This window comes from Cnephaeus nilssonii (genome assembly GCF_951640355.1).
Source record: "Cnephaeus nilssonii genome assembly, chromosome: 14".
NCBI classification, from domain to species: domain Eukaryota; kingdom Metazoa; phylum Chordata; class Mammalia; order Chiroptera; family Vespertilionidae; genus Cnephaeus; species Cnephaeus nilssonii.
In genome coordinates this window covers 24867046-24890018 of record NC_137085.1, presented here as the reverse complement: position 1 = coordinate 24890018, position 22973 = coordinate 24867046, and the positions used below count along the sequence as shown (strand labels likewise).

The following is a 22973-nucleotide window of genomic DNA, read 5'->3' as shown; positions in this document are numbered from 1 at the left end:
CCGCAACCCTGAGGTTTTTTTCCTTCTGAACCTTGGGGCTTTTCTTAACCTTTTGGCTTTGGGTTTTTAGCCACAGATTTCATTAAGAAGATGTTTGGAGCAAGACCCAAAGCTCTTTCCCTCCCTTCCTCATAAAAACAGCTTCTTCCTTATGTCTCTCAAGCTTTAGCAAACTCAAAGTTTTCTTCTACGTTTTAAGTGAGTTCATTAAAATATTTTCTATTTAGCCATTTACTTTACAGTATTCATTGGTCTCTACTCGGTGCAAGGCCCCTGGATATTTCCTGAATGGGCTACCAAGATGTCTGAGGTATAGATAGTTATGTGTCCAAAGAATTTATATTTGGAGAAAGGTACAAAATAGGTATGTAAGAATGAACTGGTTGATAGTAAAAAGAAAATGAGAAAAGGACTACCCGAGAATGGATATCATAGATTGATTTTTGATAAGAAAATTCCTGTTTGAAGTGTTCATCTATACTCTTTTTTTTTTCTCAGATAATGGCTCTGGATCTGGAGAAGGAGGTAAGTTTCAGGTACCTTGTGAAGGGCATTTGTTTTCTTTCACTTTGTATAATAGCTTTATTGGGCTAAAATTCACATACCATGCAATCTGCCCATTTAAAGTGTACAGTTCACGGGCTTTTGGTATGTTCACAGAGTTGTACATCACCACAGTCAATTTTAGAACATTTTCATTATCCCAGGAAAAACGCCCACCCTTAGCCATCACCCTTCCCTCCCCCAGTCCCTCTGTCCCCTTTAGCCTGGCATCTTTGTTTCAGGCAGTTATTTTTCCACTAAAGATTTGTTGTTACACGAAGGGGAAATGCAGCTCCTGTTGAGCTGAGGTTGTACCAGAGTGCATCTCCTAGGATCACCCCCACAAGTGATTTTAGCTTGGACCAGGGTATTTGTAACTCTCTCCCACCCCATGCTTACACATTTTTACTCCCAAGGAATTTTCAGGGTACAGGTTTTCAAAAACTCTAGGGTGAGTTGTGCACAGCAAGGAGAAGACTTGCAGAACAAACTCTGGTGAATCTAAAGTTTAATTTAAACCATTCAAATGTTCCTGTTTGGTTTTAATTTTATTGTACAAATATATGAATTATTTCTGCTATAGGAAACTAATATTTGGGGACAGCATATAACCAAGTTTACTCTAGATGGTCAGAATTAAGAGTGACTAATCTATCTCATAGTTTCATGAAGCTGTGATTCTTAATGAGTATCCACTGTCTACAAAATAATGTTTGAAGTACTATGGGGATATGCTAACAGAAAACCCACTGGCAAGGTTCACACTTCTGCAGATGAAACAAATACAGTGTGATCCTCTCAGCACGATTTAAAACCTTACTCCAGACTTACACATTTCATAGAATCCTAAAATTTTACATTTGGTAGGGATTTTAAGCCACCTAGAGAATAGAAGAACTGTCCTGAGGAAGAAGTTCAGGTATGACAGTTTCAGCTTAAAAAAAAAAATGATTACAGCTGCTGAACAATAGAATTGGATTTAAATGGACATATTTAAGCAGAAACTCCATGATCATGTGTGAAAGGTCAGGTCACAAGTTCCAGATCTTAGAGCTGGAAAGGATTTTGAGATCACGTGGTCTAGCTTATGTGGTCAGACATTCATTAAGAAACTGTCCTCATTGTTATATTAAAGAAATGGAACTGATCTCAAGATTTGCTTATATAGTACAGGTATTGGATGTCTTGCCCTGTGGATGTAAACTGAGTTGAGTTAGAAGGGCTGAGAGGTTTGCTCAGGTTAATACACAAACATATGTGAGCTCAAGGTGACTGCGTGATTTCTAGATCTCATGATGTTTCTGGGCCTTAGAGATACTTAGGATTACGATCCCTGGAATCTGTTGGGGATTGTTCATGAGAATCTAGACTTAAAATATAGGCAGACACTAAAAATTGGAAGTTTTATCAAAAGGGAACATTAGGTTTGGGTACTTTCCTTTTAATACCTTTTTACTGATTGATATGCCTTGAATAAGGTGTTTTTTTCCCCAAGCCAGATTGGAAAATTCCTTGAGTAAAGAGTAATCCCTGAATTGGCCTTAAAATTGATCTCTCTGTCCAGTGTGAGATCATTAGGATCTCTCTGTCCAGTGTGAGATCATTAGTCCTGTTGATCCTCAGGACTGTCAAATGGAGACCCACAAATGTAGGGCTCCCTAAAATGTGGGATGTGAGGTGAATTGGGGTCTTGGTGGTAGTAAATTGTTTTTTGAGATGGATCATGGGATTCCCACACACTTCTGCATTCTGGGTGTTTCTGGCTGTGCTAAGTGGCAAAGCAGAAAAAGGGGCACATCCTTTGTAAAGAGACCCCCTTTCCTTTTTGAAATGTGACGATTTTTTTTAAAAACTCTGGAATTAGTTGTTATGTAGTTAGAGTAATCACTGGACTAAAATTACTGCTCATGTTTCCCCCCCCCCCTCTTAAATCATGTTATATGGTAATTCTTGTAAAGGGAACTAATTATTAAAACCTACTGTATTGCTCCTTTGTGCATAATTTAGCGGGTTATTTTGCCAGCACCAATACTTGTTTTTCTCACAGAATATGTTGTACTCAATATTGTCAACCTTCTTGGACTTTATCGTTGATAGATTTTGGAAGTAATTGTTTTCAAGAGCTGGGGTACCTTTCCCCCGGAAATAGAATATTTGCTGCTGAAATATGAAGCATATCTGGGAAGGATCCCAAATCTTGGTTGAAAATTTGATTTTTCTTTTTAAACAGAAGAGGAAGGGTCAGGGGCCGAAGTTCACAGAAAACACTCCAAGTGTGGACCTTGCAAATATAAAGCTGAGTGTGATGAAGATGCAGAAAACGTTGGGTGAGTTGACTGAGGAAAAGGGATAAACTTATGTGGAGGTTTTTTTTTTTTTTTTAAATTATGTTATAGAAAGGTATCATTTAACCTGCTTCTGTATATTTTATGTGTGCCTTTTATTTTATTTTTCTGTTTAATGCTAGTCTATTGACATCTCTCTTAAGTTGATGTAATGCTATAGTTATTTAAGTCAGTTTAAATGTTATATTTTAGAATGAAAATCCATTTGTAATACTTTTTGGTTTTACCTCTGTCTTTTTTTTTCATTGATAATTTTATACCAAAGGCTAAAGCAGAAGTGCTCTTGTTCTAAATTATCCTATTATACTTTCAACTAGTATCAATACTAGTTTCTGCTTCCCTTGAATTTTTACACAAAACATTTCATGTATCTTTTCATGTATTAAAAATTCCAAAACCGTTTCAAAATTTTAGATTATAGGAAGTAAATATTTTATATAAGTAAAGTTTATGTATAGAAGTCCCAGTTGCACAGACTGACATTATATTGTTCTATTTTCTCACTCATGGTCAGCCTGGGTAGCATTGTCCATTTTTCCATTCCTTCCCTGTAGGAAGCGGTGTTGTTTGGTGGAGTAATAGCAATTAATCATCAACACAGGCATGTTTGCTTCTTCCTTTCATCAGGTTGCTGTTGATTCCCAGTCTCAACCTTCTCTTGTTTCCCTGTGGTGCTTGCCTTTTTTATGGTTGATTCTAAAAGCCTTACTGCTGACTCCAGGACCTTATAGCACAAATGGATCTTCCCTGCTTCAATATACCCTTAGTGCATATTTTAAAATACTTACCTTATAGAGATTTACTCATTCTCTCTTACTCATGTGTATTTTTTTTAATATATTTTATTGATTTTTTACAGAGAGGAAGAGAGAGGGATAGAGAGTTAGAAACATCGATGAGAGAGAAACATCGATCAGCTGCCTCTTGCACACCCCCTACTGGGGATGTGCCCGCAACCAAGGTACATGCCCTTGACTGGAATCGAACCTGGGACCCTTGAGTCCGCAGGCCGACGCTCTATCCACTGAGCCAAACCGGTTTCGGCTGTATTTTTTTTTGCTGTGTATTTTTCAATCATGTGCCTTATTCAGCTTCAAATGCATATTCAAGCCTTTCACTGAATAGTAGTAATATGCTTTAATTAGCACTAATGCCCAAAGTGAGTTTTACAAGTCAGGATCACACCATTTTCGGCATGATGTAATGTCAAAATCAGCTATTTGGATGGGACTTGGTAAAATTAATGTCTGATAATGTACTTGGTATGTATTTCAAAATAGGTGAGAATTGGCAAAAGACCAGTAAGTGCAGTAAAAAGTGAATTCAGCAATGCCCGAATTTGCTGTTTCTGCACGCTGGTCACTTGGATTGACGTGTCTGTCCATTTCAGAGTGATTTGATTTGGAAGAACATGTTTTCCAAAGTAGGTATTAGTCCAAAGACAAGAAGAGAAATGAGTAATATGGACTTGCAGAAAGAACAGATAATAGATGTTATACTCTCTTCTCATTTCGTATTAATAATATGGCATGATGAAACACCAGTGTGTGTGTGTGTGTGTGTGTGTGTGTGTGTGTGTGTACAGATTTCGTTCTTTTCGGTGTTTTTCCTCAGGACTGTTTTATAATAGTGTCCAGAGTCAAAATAGTTGTCAGTGATTGATTGGCTTGGTCTATTGATCTGTTTTTATTCTTTTGACAGTATCTCTGTTCAGTCCTATTTCATACATTTTTTTCTGCTTTCATTTTTCATCCCTAAATTGAAAGAGATCTTGGGCTTAGAAGTGGAACAGATTCCATCTAGTCTCAGAGGTGGCCCCAAATGTGACATCTACATGGTGACATACACATCTTTCTGTGAACACCTCTTCATGATATAATTTGTAGTCTATGCCCAATTAGAGCAACTCTGTTGTATTTATTAAATCAATTTTGTGTGTGTCTATTTATTTGAGAACTTGCAACCACTGTTCTTGCAGATACAGACTCTAAGCGTAAGGAAGTGGGCACAGACTCGGGGAGGGCTTACCAGTAATAAGGAGCATGCAGACTAAGGAACCAACACACACTGGGACAGGCAGCTTTGTCCAGGCCAAGAAGTGATGTAATCACAGGGGAAAACACAAAGGAACAAATTGGTTCCTTTACCTACACAGTAAGTGATTAAGCTAAAATAGTTGTTCCTACCATGGAAGGAGACAAAAATAAATTTTAGGAGCATCTAATCTTTTAGTCTATAAAACATTTATTATTGATTGTGGCCGAGTTTAACAATTTATATGTATCTCAGTGATGACTGTAATTTAAAAAAATTCCACTTTTAAATGGGTCATGGTACCAAGAAAGATATATAAAGTTTATATAACTATTTCAAGGCCCTTCTATATGCTTTTCATGAATAGTAACATTTGTCTGAATAGTAACATTTGTCTGAAGGTAATTTTGACCCAGCCATCTAGACCTTTTGGGTGTAGTAAACAGATGCTGAAATATGGCATTAGTCATCGTGCCTTGATTTTTTATGTAAAAACCTATTATTTATTAAGAAGGTGTTATATAATTGTTTATTAAAAGATAACATTTTAGTTATTAAATACAAGGTCTGAGTTATAATCCACATACTCCTATCATGACTTAATTATTATAAACTAGTAGCCCTGCGCACGAATCCGTGTGCCAGTAGCTTGCTGCTGCCCTCCTGTAGCTCTCTGCCCGCTGCCCCACCCTCCTGCCCTGCCCCCTCCTGTAGCTCTTCTCTGCCCACTTGTAGCTCACTGCCCCACCCTCCTGCTGATCCATGATCTGGTCATTACACCGTTGTCGGTCGTTATGCTTCACGATGTAATGACCATTTGCATATTATATCTTTATTATATAGGATTCTACCAGAATCAGAGAATAGGATCTTGAAATTTATTTTCTAATTTAATCCTCTTACTTTACAGATGAGAAAATGAGGACTGAAGTCAGAGGGTTTTGTGGGGTGGATTCTCCTAAGTTCTAGAACAGTATGTTTCTTACATCTACCTCCCTGTATTTGTCTGTTTTATTCCTAGAATGAAAGCTATCATCTTTTCCTACTTCATAGACTGCTGTTTAATGACTTTTTAAACATTATACTTAATATGTTTTTATTGAGTTTTTTAGAGACAGAGAGGAAGGGAGAAGGATAGAGAGAGAAACATTGATGAGAGAATCATTGATTGGCTGCCTCTTATACACCCACCCTACCCCCACTGGGGATCGAGCCCATAACCCTGGCATGTGGTGGTCTCTTGGTTCCTAGGTCAATGCCAACTGCTGAGCTACACAGGGGCTGGGCTGCTTGATGACTTTTAAAAAAACAATGCCCTCTTCCTCAGACTGGTCCCACCTGTGAATTCTGTATGTCCTTATCATCTCCTCGTCACTCTGAGTACTAGGTGCTTTAAAAATTTTGTTTAGTTTTTATCTCGACCACCATATGCCAGTTTATTGATTTGCTTATCAGTCACTTTCAGACGTTTTGACTACAACTCCATTGACACTGTGACCCAGCACTGGTATACACATACACATAGTAATAATGCATATTAAGTAAAACAAAATTCTATGAAATATTACATGCAGAGCACTTTAATATTTCTATCCTGTTTTCTTAACAATTGCTGGTAGTGATTCACTAAATTGACTTCATAATCCACTAGTGATTATGACCTTCAGTTTGAAAAATATTGCTCTATAACTATAATAGGTATGATATTTCATGTCATACTTTAAGATATGGGTATTCATTTAACATATTTTATACTTTCTCATTTTGAAATGTCTTCCCTGTCAGAAGAGTGGTTATATAACCTATCTGGTTTCCCAAGGGCAGCTAAACGCTTTCTCTTGCTTTAGAAAGCTTTTTCTCTTTATCTTGGTCACAGTTTTTAAAAAATCTGTCATTTGGCAAGAGGGGAAAAAATGGTACCATGTTGATTTTCTGGTAGTAAGAGAAGTGCTAATTTTTTATTTAGCCATTTAAATGGAAATTGATTTAAGTGTATTGTCATCTTAAACATAGTTCACAGAACATATTTCAACAATATTAGTTTTTAGACGTTGTTACATAAATTATTTTTAGCTCTTTATGGTGGGTAGGGCTAGGAAGCATTATCCAGGTTTTGCAGGTGAGGCTGAATGGCTTGTAGTTAAGCAGCAAAAACACTGTGTTGTGCATACACGTGTTTACCCTACCGTTTTCAGGGGCCAGTGGTGTTCTTAGTAACAGTTTGCTTCACCCCTGTGCCTAAGGAGCCATTCTGCTTTGTGTTTTGAGTTCTTATATAGTTTTAAAAAAATAATTTTTCTTCTCCAGTAGGGCTCTTAGCTGCTGCTTCTGGTCTGTCAGTGTGCCTTGCAAGTAGGCCTGACTGTAGATGGCCCCAACTCTTTTTTTTTTTTTTAAATTAGAACCTTCTTCAACTTTATTTTATTATTTTTTAAAAATATTTTTTTATTGATTACAGACAGGAAGGGAGAATGAGAGAGAGAGAGAGAGAGAGAGAGAGAGAGAGAGAGATACATCAATGATGGAGAGAATCATTGATTGGCTGCCTCTTATACGCCCCCCCTCACCCCCACTGGGGATTGAGCCCACAACCCAGGCATGTGCCATGATTGGGAATTGAATCATGACTTCCTGGTTCATAGGTTGATGCTCAAACACTGAGCCAAGCCGGCCAGGCAGCCCCAACTCTTAACTTGCTTCTCCATTTCTCTCGTATAAGAAACAAAATGCAAGTAGGAACTGTAGCTAATGTAAGAATAAATTCTAAATGTAAAATCAGAGTAAATAGGTCCTTGAGTGAAGTGCAGAAACTTTATTCATTGCATGTATTTTATCTCTCTTGTCTGCCCAGTGGCTATTTTAAATTTTTATAGTTTGAACTAGAGGCCTGGTGCACGGAGCCTGGCCTGCACCCTCTCGCAATCCGGGACCCCTCGGGGGATGTAGTAGTGCACAAAGTGGGAGGTGGCTGGGGAAGAGCTCGAGCTTGGGCCGGGCGCAGCGCCACTCCTGCTCATCCTGACCCCGCTGCGCCTGCTGCTGCCACCATGGAGGCGGGAGAGGCTCGCGCCACCACAGCTGCATTTGCCATCTGAGAGCCCTGTGTCTGGTTCCCATTGGTCAGCTGAGTAGCGCTCCCGCTGTGGGAGTGCACTGATCACCTGGGAGCAGCTCCTGCATTGAGCGTCTTGCCCCTGGTGGTTAGTGCATGTCATAGTGACCGGTCGACCGGTCATTGGTCATTCAGTTGCTTAGGCTTTTATATATATAGATAGATAATTTTTGCTTCTGAGAGGCTTCCCCTCACCCCCTTCTTCCTGAAGCACTGTCTCTCCAGTGGCATTATGGGCTTTGCATGGGTTTGTGATGGATATCCTCATTCATGCTTAGCTTTTGAATTTATATGTGTGGTGAGGAGGTTGAGCTTCCCAGAAATTCGACTCCCGCATGGGTGAGGTTTCAGTATCCCATTGTGACTTTTGTGAAATATAGTGGATTGACTTTGTACTTAGGCTTAAAAGTTGGAAGCAGTACCTGTTTTACAGGAAGTTGTGTTTCTTAAACCACATATTCTTAGCAATCAAACCCCGTCTTTATCTAAACCGTGTTTCTAATCTGAAGTTATTGTTGCAAGATAACCATCAGCCATTATCTGGACAGTGGGCCAGGTAATCATAGAACTCCTTCACATCAGTGTCTTTTAAACACCTGACCTAAATCCCTGCCCACGAATGGTTTGAGCAATCTGTAGATTCATCAGGCGTAATGTCAGTGCAGGTGAGTCATAAAAATCCTCAAATTATTTCTTTGAACTTGTCTGTGATGTGCTTTATGGAAATAGTTCCCGCTCTTCTGCCTCTTTGATGTCAGTCTCTTTGGAGAGGCTGTTTCCCTTTTTGCCCTTGAGTGATGGAAGAGCTCAGAGTTGCTCAGAGAATCATGGATGTGTGCAGCATGACTGACAGCCTTGGTAAGCAGTTCACCCACCTGCTGGACATCGCTGTCATTTTTGGGTGCCATGTTCTGTTTTTGATGCAGATTGCTGGTCAGTATCACAATCTGATCGAGTCTCTCTCTGTCAGGAGGTGCAATGAAATCTTTTCCCTTGTTCACATACAGAGAGGAATGCTTTATATACATCTGTGTCCTCCATTCTGCCCTTGTTTCTGGAAACCATATATGCTTTTTTAAAAAAGAAACAAAGAAGTAAATTTTCTACCATTATCTGCTCATCTATTCTTATTTCCTCCTAATGAAAGATAACTATAATTTTCATCATTGAACATTGCCTTACTCTGGGTGCATGGAATAGTAGACTTTTAAAACTATTTACATTTAACAAATTCCTATGGTGGCCCCTTAGATTGTAATAGAAAAATAGCCCTAACTGGTTTGGCTCAGTGGATAGAGCATCGGCCTGCAGACTGAAGGGTCCCAGGTTCGATTCCAGTCAAGGGCATGTACCTTGGTTGCAGGCACGTCCCCAGTAGGGGGTGTGCAGGAGGCAGCTGATCGATGGTTCTCTCTCATCGAAGTTTCTAACTTTCTATCCCTCTCCCTTCCTCTCTGTAAAAAAATCAATAAAATATATTTAAAAAAAGAAAATTAACTGTATGCTGCTCTTTTCCTTCTGATAACAGGAAATAAACACTACCAAACTTTACTTTATATAAAGTGTAAGTTGGATGTTAGCAGACAGTCTCCTTTGTCCAGAAATAGTCCCCGGAGCTCTCCACAGCTGCAGGAAAGGTTTCCTTTGAGAGGTTTGTTTTTAAAATGCAAAACACCGTATCCCCATGACCTCTTGCTCTGTTTTCCGAATGCTGTTCCCCTTGATACTACTTTGTCTCTGTTATTTCTTTTGTCTGGAGTCCCATCCCCGTTTTTTGTACTTGTTTCTACTCTTCCTTCTAGACGTGGATGAAGCGTGACTTGGGTCTGAAGTCAGCACCCCTTGCTCTGTCCCCCAGGCCCTGTGAGTTAGGCGACTTTATTCAGTGCTCCTCCTTGGTCTTGAGAAACAACCTCTGGGTAGCACTTACTATACTGCTGGGAACACTAGCAGATTGTGGGCTCCCTGAGGACAGGGGCTTTGTCTTGCTGATTTCTCTATTGGATGAATTTGCCTTGAGGTAGGGGCCCTCCATAGGTCTTTAGTGAACACGTGGCAGTTCACACTAGGGCTTCATTATGCACTCAGAGCTGCACACAGGGTCCTTTGAAGCATTTACTAAAATGTGTGAAAGAGACTAGTATTGTGCTGAGCCTGTCAGAGGTTTCATTAGGTATTTGTTAAGTCTGAATAACTTCACGTGAATTATTTTAAGCCATTGTTTTCTCACCTGCTAAAATAAACTTACCCTGTCGAGAAGGAATGGCACTTTCTATGTAGAGTAAGGAGAAAGGAAAGGGAAGGATAGATATTTTTCAATAATAATAATACCTTTCAGATGTGCATCGTATTTGATGACTTCAAAGGACTTTTCCCCAAAGCTTATTTGATTCTTTCACCAGTGTTATGAGGTATTATCCCTATTTTAGAGGCGAGGAGTTGTGACTTGCCACAATCACAGAGCTAACTCATAGAAGTCATTGAAGCATTTCTTTATGTATGCCTTCATGAAATTCGCAATGTTAGGAATTCAAAAACTTGAAGAGACCTTACACCAGCAGGTCCGTTTTTCCAGCCTCCCAGTTGTCTGTGCTAGAGGCAGTCACTGCAACCTGTTTCTAATTTAATCTCCCAGAGATTTTATGCATGTACAAGCAAATATGTGCGTCTTCTCTTTTTTCAAGCTAATGACAGTACACTATACATACTGGTCTATGCTTTATTTAAAACTTCTCTTGTAAAATCCACATTGCATACAGACATGTTTAAAATACACAAGTTAAAGAATACTACACCTATTAACACCTTGAGTACAAAATGGAACATTGCCGGGTTACCAGTGCCAAGCATTAACCCAGCCATGGAAAAGCAAGGGCCATATGGCCACTTGCACATGAAGGCTTGCTGAAGGTTCATGGAACAGTCTTTGGGTCAGAGCTGGCTTTCAGCTTCCTGAGAGTTTACAAGATTCCCTTCTTAGGAATTTGATGGGCAAGACCATGAGTGAGTCACGGGAACATAGGGCTCTTTATAGTTGAGACACCTGTCAGGATTCCAGCGTCACCAGGTATGGATGACTGGCAGAAACACCTTCAGAGAGTGGGCTGTTGTGTGTTTTCTCCTTCTTATCGCACCATGGCCGACTTCCAGCTCTCAGGAGTATGGGTTAAATGAGTGCGCTCATTTGGTTCATGGAGGGGAGTCTAGGAACTTCACCACCACATGGTCAAGACGAGTTAAATACAGATCAGACTCTGGACCAGGGTTACCTGGGCATTCTGTCCTCTAGCTCAAAAGAGGACCCAGTGGCATTAGGTGTCTTGGAATTGGAAGCCAGCCACACGACTGTCTACAGAGCTACAGAGGGCAAGTATTTCAGTGTGGACTGGTTGCCCTTTCCATCATGTATGTAGGTGTCTTCTCAGGGTCTTCCTTTAATGAGTGTCTTTCCAACAACAATCAATTCTCCAATTCTGTACAAACTGCATGTCCTATAATTAATTTCATTTCAGTTCTGACATTCTCCACTTGGAGTTAGCATAGACCCCGCAGGTGAAGGGCTCAGACCCATGAGACTGTCTCCATATTAGACACTAGTGACAAATGAGGTCTCTTGCACTTCTGCCCAGCATACTATTAATTTGGAGACCTCCCCTACATTTGATAATTTGCTAAAATGACTCAAATGATTATCAGAACTCAGGAAAGAGCTATGAGTCATCTCCTTAGCATACAAGAGACTCTGCTATCACTAAGAAAAGATGTTTAGGAGCTCTGAGCCAGGAACAGGGGACGAAAACCGAGTATATTTTTTGTTATACCACAAGTATCATCCTATAAATTCCTTTATGTCACCCCTATATAGTATACTCTGTCTGTTTTTGTTTATTTGTTTGTTTGTGTGTTTTTTTGGTAATTCTTGCCTTGAACTTCTTGGTTTTACTCTCTCATTTTATCCTTCTGTAGCTTCTTGAGAAAAGGTACAAGATATTTGGAAATGTTTTTCACCTACAGCTAATACTGTAACTCAGCAAGTGCATGGTTCTAGCTGGGAGGTCATTTTCCCTCAGAATTGTGAAAGCATTGCTCTGTTGTCTTCTAGCACCCAGTGTTGCTGTTGAAGTCCGAAGCCATTCCGATTCCTGACCCTTTGTATATGATTTGCTTTCTCTCTCAGACCATCTTCTTTTGGTCCCCAGTGTCAAGAAATTTCACAACGTTATGCCCTTTCCTAGAAACTTAGAGACTTCGGACTTGTGAAATCTTCCAGTGTATTCTTTGATGATTTTCTTGCCTCTCTTTTCTATTTCTGATATGTCTGTTATTTGGATGTTGGACATCCTAGATTAGTCCTTTCTCTTTTCTCTCCTATTTCCTATTTAAAAATACTTTTGCTGTGCTTACTGAGAGGTTTCTTCAGCTTTATCTTCCAGTACTTTTTTGAGCTTTTTGTTTTTGCTATCATTTTTAATTTCCCAAAGCACATTTTTGTTCTCATGGTGCACCTTTTGTATAACATCCTATTCTTGCTTTATGATTATAGTATCTTTTTTATGCCTGTGCATTATTAGTTGGTATTCTATCTGCTGTAAGGATGAGATTTTCTCTTATTCATTTTTATTCAATGAGTTATAACCTGTACTTTGTTTAAGGTTATATGGCTTTATAAAATAAAGTAGGGAGTGTTCTTTCTAGTCTCTGGATGGCTTTGTGTAATAATAGAATTATCTCTTTCTTGAATGTTTGGAATTAATGTGTTCATGGATTTTCTTTTTAAAAACACCTGGATTTGATGCTGTCTTTAAGGGATTTTTCTAAAAAAACAACTGATTTAATTTCTTTCATGATTATAGTATCATTCAGCTTCTATTTCATTTTGGTAAAATTTGATAGTTAATATTTTTAAAGTTATTAATTTCACTTGTTTTCAAACTTGCTAACACAGTCGTTTATAATAACTTAATATTAATCATAATTCCCATTGAGTCTGTCATCTTTTTTATTCCTAATATTTTTTTCTTTCTTTTTTCCCCCCCATCCTGCTTTGTCAATTTGACAGTCTTTTCAAAGGACCAACTTTTGGCTGTATTGATCTTCTTCTTTTGTAACTTTGTTTTATATTTCTGCTAAGATATATATCTATAGTTTTATACCTGTATTTATATATTCATAACTATGTCATCTATATTTCCCGTTTTTGTTTTCATTGGATTTATTTCATTACTAATTTTCTAACTTCTTAAATGGATTTAATTTTTAGCCATTCTTTTAGAATTTGAGGAAAAACTTGAAGGAAGTGAAGGATTGAGCTAGGTGGATGTTTGAGGGAAAAGTATTTTTTTTTAAATGTTTGTTTGTTTACTTATTTATTTATTTTCTTTTTTTTCTTTATTGATTAAGGTATTACATATGTGTCTTTATCCTCCCATTCCCCCCCCGCCCTCACTCATGCCCTCACCCCCCTGGTGTCTGTGTCTATTGGTTAGGCTTATATGCATGCATACAAGTCCTTTGGTTGATCTCTCCTCCTTACCCCCACCGTCCCCTACCTTCCTTTCCTCTGAGGTTCAATGGTCTGATCGATGCTTCTCTGTCTCTGGATCTGTTTTTGTTCATCAGTCTATGTTGTTCATTATATTCCACAAATGAGTGAGATCATGTGATATTTATCTTTCTCCAACTGGCTTATTTCACTTAGCATAATGCTCTCCAGTTCCATCCATGCTGTTGCAAATGGTAAGAATTCCTTCTTTTTTTACTGCAGCGTAGTATTCCATTGTGTAGATGTACCAGAGTTTTTTGATCCACTCATCTGCTGATGGGAACTTAGGCTGAATTGTGCTGCTATGAACATGGGGGTGCATATATCCTTTCTGATTGGTGTTTCTAGTTTCTTGGGATATATTCCTACAAGTGGGATCACTGGGTCAAATGGGAGTTCCATTTTTATTTTTTGAGGAAACTCCACACTGTTCTCCACAGTGGCTGCACCAGTCTGCTTTCCCACCAGCAGTGCACGAGGGTTCCTTTTTCTCCGCATCCTCGCCAGCACTTGTCATTTGTTGACTTGTTGATAATAGCCATTCTGACAGGTGTGAGATGGTACCGCATTGTTGTTTTGATTTGCATCTCTCAGATGATTAGTGACTTTGAGCATGTTTTCATAAGTCTCTTGGCCATCCTTATGTCCTCTTTCGAAAAGTGTCTATTTAGGTCTGTTGCCCATTTGGGTTGTTTATCTTCCTTTTGTTAAGTTGTATGAGTTCCCTGTAAATGTTGGAGATTAAACCCTTATCGGTGATAACATTGGCAAATATGTTCTCCTATGCAGTGGGCTTTCTTGTTGTTTTGTTGATGGTTTCTTTTGCTGTACTTCAGAAGCTTTTTATTTTGATGTAGTCCCATTTGTTTATTTTCTCTTTAGTTTCCATTGCTCTAGGAGCTGTATTGGCGAAGATATTGCTTCGGCATATGTCTGAGATTTTGCTGCCTGTGGAGTCCTCTAATATTTTTATGGTTTCCCATCTTAGGTTTAAGTCCTTTATCCATTTTGAGTTTATTTTTGTGTATGGTGTAAGTTGGTGTTCTAGTTTCATTTTTTTGCATGTATCTATCCAATTTTCCTAACACCATTTATTGAAGAGATTGTCTTTAAAAAAAAGAATATATATATATAGACTTCAAAGAGGAAGGGAGAGGGAGAGATAGAAACATCAATGATGAGAGAGAATCACCGACTGGCTGCCTCCTGCACGCCCCACACTGGGGATCGAGCCCGCAATCCAGGCATGTGCCTTTGGCCGGAATCGAACCTGGGACCCCTCAGTCAGAAGTTCGACGCTTTACCCACTGAGCCAAACCAGCTAGGGTGTGAAGAGACTGTCTTGATTCCATTATATGTTCTTGCCTCCTTTGTCAAATATTAATTGAGCATAGTGGTTTGGGTCGATTTCTGGGTTCTCTATTCTATTCCATTGGTCTATATGTCTGTTCTTGTGCCAGTACCAGGCAGGTTTGAGAAAAGTGGCTTTGTAATATAGCTTGATATCTGCTATTGAGAGCCCTCCTACTTTGTTCTTCTTTCTCAGGATTGCTGTGGCTATTCGCAGTCTTTTTTTATTCCAGATGAATTTTTGGAGAGTTCTTTCTAGGTCTGTGAAATATGCCATTGGTATTTTAATGGGGAGTGCATTGAATCTATAGATTGCTTTGGGTAGTAAGGACATTTTAATGATGTTGATTCTACCAATCCATGAACACAGTATGTTCTTCCATCTGTTTATGTCTTCCTCCATCTCTTTTTTCAGTGTCCTGTAGTTTTCGGCATATAGGTCTTTTACCTCCTTAGTGAAGTTTATTCCTAGGTATCTTAATTTTTTTGGTGTGATGGTAAATGGGATTTTTTAAAATCTCTCTTTCTGTAAGTTCACTATTGGTGTATGACAGTGGTCGGCAAACTCATTAGTCAACAGAGCCAAATGTCAACAGTACAACGATTGAAATTTCTTTTTAGAGCCAAAACCCAACTTCGGCGCATGGGCCACGAAGTTTCAATCGCACTGTACGTGCGCGCCCACACGTGGTATTTTGTGGAAGAGCCACACTCAAGGGGCCAAAGAGCCGCATGTGGCTCACGAGCCGCAGTTTGCCGACCACTGGTTTATGAAAGTGCCATAGATTTCTTGGCATTAATTTTGTATCCTGCTACATTGCCGAATTCATTTATTAAGCCTAATAATTTTTTGATGGAGTCTTCAGGGTTTTCTATGTACAGTATCATGTCATCTGCAAATAATGACAGTTTTACATATTCTTTTCCAATTTGGATGCCTTTTATTTCTTCTTCTTGTCTAATTGCTATGGCTAGCACTTCCAGAACTATGTCGAATAGGAGTGGTGAAAGGGGGCATCCCTGTGTCATTCCTGTTCTTAGGTGAAATGGGTTTAGTTTTGCCCATTGAGTATGATGTTGGCTGTAGGTTTGTCATATAAGGCTTTTATTATGTTGAGGTATGATCCATCTATGCCCATTTTGCTGAGGGTTTTTATCGTGGGAAAAGTATTTCAGGGAAAGGGGAAGCCCTGGTGTAGGAGTGTCCTTGGTGTGTTTGAGAGAAAAGCGAGGCCAGTTTAGTGACAATATTTTTCATGATGTAAATGTGAAAATAACTATGTACTTGCCTCCTTTCATTTGTCAGTTTCTATGCTGAGATATCTGTTTTATGTAACAGCTGTAATTAGTAGAAAGAGCACCATTTCAGCCACTCGTTCGTTTATGATCTTAGACTTTTTAACTTTCTTCATTTCAGTTTTTCTGTTCATAAGTTGTTGTAGTCAGGATTAAATGAGGCACATGTGACTATACCCTCACGGTAGGTGCAGAGTAAATGGTTGTTAAATGTTTTGAATTTGTCATATTTACTAACGTGATTTCTTTCCACTTCACTGCACACTCCTATGCTTTGGGTATCCTGCCCTCTGCGGCTGTTTCCTGTCTGCAAACACCTGCAATTGCTGTGATCAGTTGTATCAGTGTCCCCTGGAGTGTAATAGTTTCCTCCGCTGCTCATTTTTGAGCTGGACTCCCCTGGAGCTGGTAATTTCCTTTTCTCTCCTTGTGTGCCATGGAAAGCAGCAGCGATGGTTTGTTCTCGCAGTTCCTGGTCTTCCATGCAGTGGTGCCGTCCCATTGAGCGGCCTGACTGTCAGACACTTGACCAAGGCAGGTCCTGATTGAGCGACAGGGCCCACAGCTGAGTCACTTGTTTCTGGGTTGAAATGGTATCTTGACTTTGTTGATGAGCCTCTTCATAATCCTGAAACAGTTCTGTAATGCTTTCTTCCATGGCCCACCATTTCTATTTTACTGCCATCCCAATTTTGTCCTAAACCTGGGTCAGCCAAGTTTTTCTGTGAAAGGCCAGAGGGTGAATATTTTACACCTTGCAGGCCACATATGGTCTCTGTTACATGTCCCCCCCTCTCCACCCTTTAAAAATGTAAAAGCCATCTCGACTGAAGTTAGTAAATATTCTTCTTATGAATTTTTAATTGTTTTCTGGTGCCTTAATTTTAAAATTGTGAAATAGAGCATTTATTCAAAAGTGGGTGAAAATTTACACATTTGGTTTAATGCACAAAAATGAAACAAACTTTTGTGAATGCTGTCTCCCAAGCCAGAAATATAATATTATTAATACTTCAGAGCTGCCCCCCACAAATCCCTCTCTAATTGCGTCTTTCTCCCACCAAGAAGTTAGAAATTGAGTAATGGAATAAATCCAATGAAAACAAAACCTGCTATACTGCATCTTGTGGAAATCGTGCCTTTGCTTACTTTTCAGTTTTACCACATGTGGTAAGTCTCATTATAATATATTATTTGGCTTTTGATTGATTTTGAATTTTGTATAACTGGAATCATACTACATGTACCTTCTTTTGCTCAACGTTATGTTTTTGGGATCCATTCATGTTAATGTATGCAGAAGTAGTTCATTCATTTTTCACTGCTTATTGAATTCATTTGCTTGACTATACCACATCCTTTTATAGTCTGGTTTACTGTTGGTGGACATCTGGATTGTTTCTGATATTTGTTCTCATGAATAATGCTGCTGTGAACATTCTCACCCAATTCTCCTGGTGCACATGTGTGAGAGATAGTCCTAATAGGAAGTTGTTGGGCTTTTGCACGTGTAGCTTTTCACAGTAATGCCTGTTTTCCGAAGTGGTTGTACCAGTAAGCTCTCCCTCCACTAGAGCAAGAAAATTCCCTTTGCTCCTCATCCTTGTCAACAGTTGGTATTGTTCTTGTTCTTAGTTTTTGCCTTTTTAGTGAATGTGATAGTATCTGTTTCATTGTGGTTTTAATTGCATTTTCCTGATTATTTAACAGTTGAACATCTTTTCATATATATTTTTCCTATAAGCTTCTTCTATCATTCCTATTTATTTCTATTTATGGCTTTGCCCACTTCTTACCCATTAAGTTATATATCTTTTAAAAGTAGATTTTTGTTTATATATTCTAGATAATGATTATTCGTTTTGTTATTGGGCTGTATATTTTTTTGTTTGTTCTCTTTATGGGACATTCTTCATTTCAAAGTTAAATTTACTGGTCTCTTATTGGTTTAGGTCTTCTGTAACTTTGCCTTTCAAATATAGGTCTTTAATTTACCAGGGATAAGAAAAATTTCAAGCATATAGAAAAGGAGAAAAAATAGTAGAGCATAACCCCTTCTCATATGTCCATCACTCAGCTTCAAAAAGTCCAGTTTTGTTTCATCTATTTTTACCTCCCCACATTTTGGGGGGGAAGTAGTTTAAAGAAAATCCCAGCATCATGTCTTGTACCTGTAGATATTTTAGTTTTACTGATGTCTGCTTGATATATGACTATAGAGAGAGGCATATTAAGATTTGCTATGGTGGATTTGGCTATTTCTCATTGTGGTTTTATCAATTTTTGCTTTATAGATTTTGAGGTTATTTAAAAATGTTTAGAATTATTATATCTTCCAGATGAATGAAATTTTTTTATTATTATGGAGGGACCATCTTCCTTTCAAATAATCCCTTTTGCTCTGTAGTCTGCTTTCTGTAGCAGACATCAACATGTTGTTTTAAGTCCCTGACTGGTTTAAGCAAAGTGAATCCTCAGCTAATAATTTCTTTCAGGCAAGAATTTAGCGATAACCTCATCCTAAAATTAATATTCCAGTGGTTTCTCTAGAATTTTCATATCTAGATACAATAAGCAGGAGATGTCAAATGTCATCAGCATCCATTGGAAAGCAACATGGTATCCTAGAAAGGACACAGAATTATGACTTAAAAGTCATGAATCTAAATCCTAGCCCACTTAATTACCAGATCTGTGTCCAGATTCTTCCTCCAAATCTTAGTTTACTGATCTGTAAAAAAGAAGTAATAATAGTATACCTTCCTCACCCAATAACAGACAGTTTTTAAAAATAATAGATATAGCCCTGGTCGTGTGGCTCAGTTGGTTGAAGGTTGTCCTATGCACCAAAGGGTAGCTGGTTTGATTCCCAGTCAGGGCACATGCCCAGGTTGCAGGCTTGATCCCCAGTAGGCGGCGTGCAGGAGGCAGCCAATCGATGTTTCTGTCTCACATCAATGTTTTTTTCTCTCCCTCTCTTTTCCTCTCTCTCTAAAATCAATAAACATATTTTAAAGGAAAGAAAATAAACATCTATTTTTAAAAATAAGTAATAGATATAAAACATAAAATGGAAGTCCTCAAAATCTGTACATCTACCTATATAACTTAGTGTCCACTGAACACCGAGAGTTTCTCTTCTTTGAGGTTGCAGCCTTGTGAAATACATTTGTTGTAAAATATAGGTAATTTTTGTCTTTTCCTACAGGTGTGTATGTAATATAGACTGCAGTGGATACAGTTTTAACCCTGTGTGTGCTTCTGATGGGAGTTCCTATAACAATCCTTGTTTTGTTCGAGAAGCATCTTGTATAAAGCAAGAGCAAATTGACATAAGGCATCTTGGTCATTGCACAGGTAATATTCATTCTGCTTATCCATAATCTTTTCTTTAATTTGTATGTCTTTCATCTTATTTGTACACTTTGATAGTGTTCCAAATTTGTAAAATGAGAACTCCATGCTTTATTTTCTTTTTTTATGCTTTTAAATTTCTTTATTATATTACTATTTTAGATCTTTTTTCTCACTTATTTGTATCTTCTGAAGACACAAACTATGCTTTTTGGTTATTTAGTTACGAAGCTGACTTTAACATGGATTTCTAGATACGTTCATAGTTCTTAAAGGTTGTCTTAAATTTATAATGATTATAGCTGATTAAGAATTAATCAACTTACTAGTATCTTAATTAGAGTAAAACTAAATAGTGCCATCTTTTCTTCTTCTTTTTCTCTAGAGCATAATAGTTTACTTTGTTTCCACACTCTTTCTGTAGCTTTTGGCCCTACATATTATGTACCATTAGAACTTATGGTGTGAAGTTATAGAATGTAAGGAAAAATAATTACCTTCAGTAAAAATTCTTTTTGCCCTTCTTGCTTTTTGTCATAGTTTAGAAGCCATAATCGCAACTAAGAATGAGTTTTTGTTTTCTATCCCTACTAGAGTTACTCAGGCCCTGAAGACAGATGTTTTCAAACCTTCTTTCCTCAGTACAATGCACAAGGGCTAGGATAATGTATTATTTCCTAGTAACACACGAGGTCCAGGCACATGCTCATGGACTAGCATTGTACATTGTTCTTGCTTCTTAGGTCTAACCACCCTCCCCTACCTCCTTCCTTTTTTGGACTTATTAAAGGGATATGTTTTTAACTGATCTAAGGGGAAAAAAATGTAAGCCAAAATTTGGTACTTTATATTGGTACCAAATTATTTGTGTAATACTGCACAACTATGTGCAATACTTCTGGTCTAAGCTACCAAATGATACCCAAGAAACTCATCTGAGGATTTCAGTGGGGGGCATGGTAGAGGAAACCATTTGCTGATAGGTAGGTAGATAGTCCACTTAGCTTTGGTCTCAAGGAAGTAGTTTGGTTTGTCTTTCGTTCTTGGGGTGGCATTTAGAGCCTAGGCTGAAAGAAGAGCTTGGAGAAAAAAAAATCTTTTTTTTTTCCCCCCAGAAGAACGGGAGCATGGTTGATGATACTATCTGGAATTTCAAATTCAGAGCGGTTGGCCAAGCTTAAGAATTTTGTTAAATGAAATTCATGCAGATTTAGAATCTTTTGGAGTAGTTGGCCCTTAACTTTTATTTTGGTCCCCTGTATAATATTTCCATCCACACCTAACTGTATCTTCCCTTTCCTCCCCCTCTGTGTACAGGAAGCTTCAGCTTGTGCTTCCCAGCGGGTACTTACGATTCATTTACAGCCTTCCCAGTCTAAATACAGTGCACTGTCCGGGGTCATTTTTATAGTAAAAATGTCTGAGAACAAGCTGAGATTCTATATTTATCTTAATCTGATATGTTTCCAGGGAAACTGTGGTAGAAGGTAAATCTTGAAACCATTGTCCCTTGGAGAAAGGATTAATCCTTTTTCTTCAGGGTGTGCATTATTTTAGTTTGCCTGAGGAAGACTTTTTAAGGCGAAGACATTTGAGGTGCAGTCTAAATGAAATCAGACTGTTCGCCTGCAGAGTGTGTATACATCTGAGGGGCCCGAGGCCTGAGGCAGAAATGCCACAATAGATCAAGAGAATGGTGGGGAATGTGAGCGGGATAGTGGACAGAGTTGGGAAGGACCTGGAGCATTTGTAATATTTGGGAGTTACCTGATGTGACTTAAACATCATCTGTATCTTAATTTGAAAACTGTTTTCTCTTACAGACACAGACGACACTAGTTTGTTGGGAAAGAAAGATGATGGGCTACCATATCGACCAGATGTGAAAGGTACTGAATCATGATTTTTAAAATTTTGGCCAACTATTGAAATGTGATCACTAGCTGTCCTTAGTAATTCTGTCTATTATAATGACCTTTCCAACCTGGCTCTCTGTTAAGCAATATACATTCTGCAGTGATTATCTATATAATAAAAGCCTAAGCAACTGTTACGGTGGAACGACCAGAACAACCGGTTGCTATGATGCGCACTGACCACCAGGGGGCATATGCTCAGCTAGAAGCTGGGCTCATGGCTGGCAAGTGCAGCAGTGGTGGCGGGAGCCTCTCCCGCCTCTGTGGCAGTGCTAAGGAGCAGCGAGCGGAGCGGTAAGGAGCAGTGAGCAGGCAGGTGGTAAGGAGCGAGGGGTCCCGGACTGTGAGAGCTGTGAGAGAGCGCAGGCTGGGCTGAGGGACCCCCCCCCCCCATCCCCAGTGCAAAAATGTTGTGCACTGGGCCTCTAGTTAGTTATAATATTTAATGAAATAGTTAAAGCGCTTCTCAATGTACAGAATACTCTCACATATGTTTTTTAAATTTTTTATTATGATAATTATAGACTTACATGCAGTTCTAGGAAATTATATGGAAAGATCCCTCATATTTGCTTTTTATATCCTCTTTACTTCTGTAGAACCTACTATTAACACTTGCCCTCTGTACACAGGTCTTTCAGCCTTGTTCCCTCTACCTGGAACTCTTCTTTGCCTATTATTCATCATTTCAGGCTCAGCTTAAAAGTCATTTCCATTTGGGAAGTATTCCTTCACCCTTAAATCTAGATTAGGTGCCTGTCTCATATACTCCCCTATCCAAGCACATAACCTACTCTAATTATAGTTGCCTTTTTACTCATCTGTATCTCCCTCTAGGCTATGAGTTCAGTGAGGACAGGAGGCTGTATCTATCATGTTCATGTTCGTATTCCTGACATTTAGTAGAGTGTCTGTTCCATACTTGTCAAAGAATGGATGCAGCTCAAAGCAGCTGTAGGATTTATCTGTACAAAGTCTTACATGCAGTAAAGGTCTGAGCAGAGGCTGGGTTCCGGTTCCCTTGACCTCACGTGCAGTGCTCTTTTACTTCTCATTTTCATATCCATTATTTCATTTTTATTCTCACAACTACTCTTGGGAAAGGCCCAATAGGAACATAAAAGCTGAATGAGGTTATATCCAGAGAACCAAAGGAAGCAGCTGGAAAAATTGTAAGACAGCTCTCAGCAAGAAAGGTCTTTTAAGTTGAGCTCCTGGAGGAGAGTGCTCATGAAATGGAGCGTTTGAATGTCCAGCATGCAGGCTGAATTGGTGCTTTTCTTGGCCTGTTGAAAAACCGTCGGTAACCATTGAAATTGCAGTGTTAGAAGCTTCCTTGTAGATGTTGAAGGCATCAAGGATATGATGGTCGAGCATGAGGTGTGTGGGAGATGGATGGGTATGTGGCATTTTAAAAACTTGATTATAGAAAATATCAAACATATGAAAACAGAATAGTATAATGTACCCAATACTCATCT

At 38.7% G+C, this 22973-nt stretch overlaps 1 protein-coding gene across 1 annotated transcript in view; it reads left to right on the top strand.

The window, feature by feature from the left end:
- TMEFF1 (transmembrane protein with EGF like and two follistatin like domains 1) overlaps nt 1-22973 on the top strand; it is a 77129-nt gene that overhangs the window by 35722 nt on the left and 18434 nt on the right. Inside the window, exons 4-7 of the mRNA XM_079790639.1 lie at nt 499-525; nt 2774-2870; nt 19431-19579; nt 21400-21465. Coding sequence (XP_079646765.1) covers nt 499-525; nt 2774-2870; nt 19431-19579; nt 21400-21465 — 339 coding nt within the window. The remainder of the gene's footprint in view (nt 1-498; nt 526-2773; nt 2871-19430; nt 19580-21399; nt 21466-22973) is intronic.